Genomic DNA, 1,781 nt, shown 5'->3' on the forward strand with positions numbered 1-1,781 from the left:
GGCAGCCAGCAGCGTGTCAGGTCACTTTATTACCACAGCGGTCGTGGGTCAGACCCAGTTCCCAGAGCAGGTCTGGGTCCAGCCCCTTGACCCCTCTAATACTGTTGAGAAGATGAACCCCAAGTCTCTGCACCCACCCACGGGCGCTGAGCATCCTCCATCCCGGCCACCACGGAGCCGCTCCGGGACATCGCTCCCATCCTGCCGCCTGCTCCTCCTGGAGCTGGAGGGAAAGGTGAGGAGCCGAAGGGTGCAGAGTGTGCCAGTCCTGGGGCTGCCACCGTGTCCTTCCCCCAGGGCTGCCAGCGGTGGGGAGCAGCAGGAGCCCCCTCCACTGCCTCAAACCTCCATGCCGGGTGCTCGGCCCAGGCCCAGCGCCTGCACCAGCTCGTCACTGAGCCCACTCTTCAGCGTCCGTCTCACTGTGGGAAGAGGAGAACGTGGCACTGGCAGCACAGGCAGCGCTGGCTGCCAGGGTCCCCATGCACTGGGTGCCTGCCTGACACGGTGGCACTGGGGTGCAGTGGTGGCACTGGGGTGTAGGAGCATGGTCTGGTCTCGGTACCTCCTGCTGTGACCTGGTGGGCTCAACATGGGAGGTCAGGGGTGGCCAGGGGGGGAGGAGTCAAGCAGGGCATGGGGACAAGGACACAGCAAGCCCTGTGCGTGCCCCAGGGATAGAGGAGGAGGGATGCTGGCTTGGCCCAGGGTGGGGTACCACAGCACCCCGGTCTTCAGGGGACAGGGACACCAGAGTGTCCAGGAGGCGGACAGAGACACAGAGGATGGGATAAGGCATCAGGACAGGGACAAGGAGATGGGACAAGAGTAGAGGGACTGGGCAGAGCATGGGGACAGGGACACAGAGATGGGAAAGAGCATCTGGGCAGGGACACGGGACAGAGTACAGGGACAGGCCCACAGAGGTGGGAAAGGGTATGGGGACAGGGACACAGAGATGGGACAGAGGCGTGGAGATGGGACAGGGCATGGGGGCAGACACACGGATATGGGACAGGACAGACACACGGATATGGGACAGGGCCACCGATATGGGACAGGGCCACAGAGGTGGGACACAGACACAGAGATGGGAAAAAGCATCTGGACAGGGACACAGAGATGGGACAGAGGAGAGGGACAGAGTCAGAGCATGGGGACAGAGACAGGACAGGGCACAGGGACAGGGATGGGACTTACAAGACTTCCTATTGCCACGGGACCTCCTGCGCTCCTTGTTGGCGCAGGGCCGGGGGTTGGGGTTGTGCGTCACCGATTTCACCAGCCGGTCCATGATTTCATCCGAAGCATCATCTGGGGAGCTGGGAACATCCTCCTGGGCTGGAGAACCCTGGGCTGGGGTGGCATGTCCTGTCCCTGCATGGGGACAACGGGGATGCTGGCATCAGCCGTACCCAGCCAGCCGGGCACATCTCGAGTGCCTCTGCCACCCGACTCCTACCCCGGCTGGCCCGGCTGCGGCGGGCAGGGGCGTCCGTGGGGGAGGTCAGCAGGTTCTTCATGCTCTCATGACCTGCCTCCGCCTGCTCCTCAGGGCCCGTGGACACCACGGCAGGTGGCGAAGCAGCCTCGGTGATGCCAGAGAACTTCTCGGTCTGCAGCAGCAGGAGAGGTGGGTGTTGGGGACCTGCTGGGCATCACCTGGAGGTGGTGGCCGGCCAAGCATCCCCGTACCTCGGTGATGAGCCGTCCCCGGGTCTTGTTGCGCTCGCGGTGGGCGGCCCGTTTCTTCTGCTGCTGCAGGACTCGCTCCCGGCAGG

The 1,781-nt window shown here is 64.2% G+C and overlaps 1 protein-coding gene across 1 annotated transcript in view; it reads right to left on the reverse strand.

Annotated features, from left to right (window-relative positions):
- Window positions 1-339: 339 nt before the first annotated feature.
- Window positions 340-1,781, reverse strand: part of FHOD1 (formin homology 2 domain containing 1) — a gene marked incomplete at its 5' end in the record, with an annotated part of 5,393 nt that continues 3,951 nt past the window's right edge. The window contains 4 exon segments of the mRNA XM_029083695.1: window positions 340-422; window positions 1,201-1,377; window positions 1,463-1,616; window positions 1,696-1,781. The exon segment at window positions 1,696-1,781 is cut by the window's right edge and continues 26 nt beyond it. Of these exon segments, the coding sequence (XP_028939528.1) occupies window positions 340-422; window positions 1,201-1,377; window positions 1,463-1,616; window positions 1,696-1,781 (500 nt within the window).

The sequence above is a fragment of the Antrostomus carolinensis genome, unplaced genomic scaffold (genome assembly GCF_000700745.2).
Source record: "Antrostomus carolinensis isolate BGI_N321 unplaced genomic scaffold, ASM70074v2 scaffold31802, whole genome shotgun sequence".
NCBI classification, from domain to species: domain Eukaryota; kingdom Metazoa; phylum Chordata; class Aves; order Caprimulgiformes; family Caprimulgidae; genus Antrostomus; species Antrostomus carolinensis.